The sequence below is a fragment of the Ananas comosus genome, linkage group 5, assembly GCF_001540865.1.
Source record: "Ananas comosus cultivar F153 linkage group 5, ASM154086v1, whole genome shotgun sequence".
Taxonomy (NCBI): domain Eukaryota; kingdom Viridiplantae; phylum Streptophyta; class Magnoliopsida; order Poales; family Bromeliaceae; genus Ananas; species Ananas comosus.
In genome coordinates, this window is record NC_033625.1 from 9,559,466 (window position 1) to 9,562,130 (window position 2,665).

General features: G+C 51.2%; 1 protein-coding gene across 1 annotated transcript; it reads right to left on the reverse strand.

The window, feature by feature from the left end:
- Positions 215–2,375, reverse strand: LOC109709791 (sialyltransferase-like protein 1). The gene is made up of 2 exons (XM_020232113.1): positions 1,751–2,375; positions 215–1,089 (listed from the first exon to the last, which is right to left on the reverse strand). The coding sequence occupies exons 1-2, from the start codon at positions 2,146–2,148 to the stop codon at positions 270–272; spliced, it is 1,218 nt and encodes a 405-aa protein (XP_020087702.1). The 5' UTR covers positions 2,149–2,375; the 3' UTR covers positions 215–269.

A 2,665-nucleotide genomic window follows, 5' to 3' on the forward strand; every position in this document is an offset into this window, starting at 1 on the left:
ATGCCAATTAAGTTTATGGTCAATGAAAAATAAATAAATAAACAAATAAATAAAGTGGAGGTATGTATGTATGTATTTCAAAAATTTGTATACTTCCGAATCCAATCCAATCCAATCCAATTAGTAATCTGGGTGATAGAAGACGAGCCGGGGGACTGGAAAGCCGGATTCGTTGAGGAAGGGGATGGCNGCGGGCGCATGGGGGATGTCTCTGTACGTACAATTTTCATCAACAATAATAAATCCGAATCCAATCCAATCCAATCCAATTAGTAATCTGGGTGATAGAAGACGAGCCGGGGGACTGGAAAGCCGGATTCGTTGAGGAAGGGGATGGCGTGGGGGCGCCGCACGAGGTCGCGGTAGACCGCGTACTCGGCCTCGTAGTCGTGCAAGTCGAGCTCCGCCCGCTGGTTGGTGTGGTAGTGGTGCTTCGCGGAAGTCGACTTCCCGAAGCCGAACACGCTCACCTCCTCGCACAGCCCCACCGCCAGCATCACCGCTTGGAACCCCGAGGAGTAGTGGAACATCTGCTCGTCGTGCGCCGTCCCCCACTGATCCAACGGCCGACCCGTCGTCTCCGCGAAATCCTTTAGAGAGTAGTACTTCACGATGCGCGCGCAGAGCACGTCGAAGCGCGGGTCAGTGACGAGCAGCAGGGGGTCCGAGGCGTTGCAGAGGGCGTAGTCGAGGAAGTGCGCGGCCTGGCAGGTGTAGGCCACGATGGGTACGTCGGCGCCGTAGGGGTGGCAGAAGCAGCCCTCCCTGCGGGCGCACTGGTGGAGGATGTTGCTGTTTATGAAGGAGAGGCTGGTGCGGGATCCCACGTGGCGGCGGAAGCCGGCGATGCGGGCGTTGTTGAGGCGGATGACCAAGTCGTGGCTGTCGATGAGCTCGCCGTGGGCGGACTGGAGGAGGATGCCGCTGTTGCCCACCACCGCGCACGTGCCGTACCGACGCCGGGGCGGACCCAGGGGTTCACCGCTGCCGTTGCTACGGAGGCGTGCGTGGTGGTGGCTGTCGATGGGGAGCTTCACGAGATCGGGCAGCTCCGACATCACCTCAGGCTCAAACAGCAGCCGGCTGTACCTGTGGGATTCAGTTATACCGCGTGAGCGCTCATGCAATTCGTTGAGGCTACAACTGTAATAATAATTTCTTATCAATTTATATTATTTTTCAGACTAAATAGCCGTGAAGTTTGATTTCTATGTACATCTTTACTTATGTTGTCTCTTTCTCGTCGTCGCCCGTCGGCATCACTATAATTTTTTTTTATAAAAAACACAATTAATTTTGAGAACAAAATAACTATTAAAATTAAAATTAAAATTAAATGAAAGGAAATAAAAAAAATATTAATTACGCCAAACTTTGGGATAAAATTATTATAAAAAAAACACTAAATCTTGGGCAATCTTAAACTTACGAAATTTTTATTAATTTATCATTCTTCTCCAGAATTAATTGTCCACTAACTTTCGTTTTTTTTTTTTTTTTAAAAAAAACGCTGGTATATGAATGCGCGTAACAAATTAAGAAACTAATCTTAATGCTTCCACACAAGAGACGATATATCTAGCTATACGGATGTTCACGATCGTTTAAAAAGTAACACAGCTGCAAAATAAACAAGAAAATAATGTTGTTTTAAAAGATCAATTGAAGCCGCAACGAGAGATCAAATAAAATATATAAATTCGAAAGCGCACGCAATCTGGATCGGTTAGTGAAGCATAGATAGATATACCAGTCGCGGAGGGCGCGGCGGAAGACGGGGATGATCCCGTAGTCCTTGGGCAGCAGGAGGCGAATGGGCGCCCGCATATCCGGCCGCGGCCGCGCCTCGAGGTGGCCGAACTCCAGCCGCCACGTGCCGTCGATCCGCCCCGGCCGGACCGCCTGAGGGATGTCGCCGCCGAGGAGGAACTCCGCATCCTTCCTCAGCGTCGCCTCGCCGGGGTCCGCCGCCGACAGCCGCAGGAGCGCAGCACTAATTACATCGGCATCCTCTGCCGCCCCCGCGGCGTCGCCACCGCCTCCGATAACTCCGCGCACGACGACGGCGACTCGGAAGCTCAGAAGAGCACACATGGCGACCATGAGGAGCAGGAGAGCACTAAAAGGTACGCGAATCGATCGCTTCATTTTTTTTCTTTTTTTTTTTCAAAAATTATCAAATCAAACGATTCTTTTCAACCCGAGCGCCATTAATTCCGAGGCGGGACCTTCATTAGCAAATTAAGGCTGAAGAATTAGGGGGAAATTGGTAGCTAGCTAGGGTTTTACGGGGAATTAGAGTTCCTCGTCCGCCATTAGAGGGCCCTAACGAGCTCTCCCTCTCTTTGGAGAGCTCGAATAATTTAAAATAAAAAAAAAATTTCTTCGGATCGAATAAATAAATAGTGGGCGTGGTTGGGGCCCTCAACGGTCAACGGGCCTCTCAACACACCCCCCCTGCTCGAGCCTTCCCCAGAGGGTTCAAAATTTCTTCTACCGCCGCCGCCGCCGCCGCCGCCGCGATTAAGAATCCGAGTCAGCACGCGACACGCGGCGGGTGCTTATTGGACTAGAAGGCGGAGCAGCGGTCGCATATCGTGGTCGTGATTGCGCCGTGTGGAGCCCACGTGCTGTATTTGGCGTGACGAGCACAGAATCTTCGATG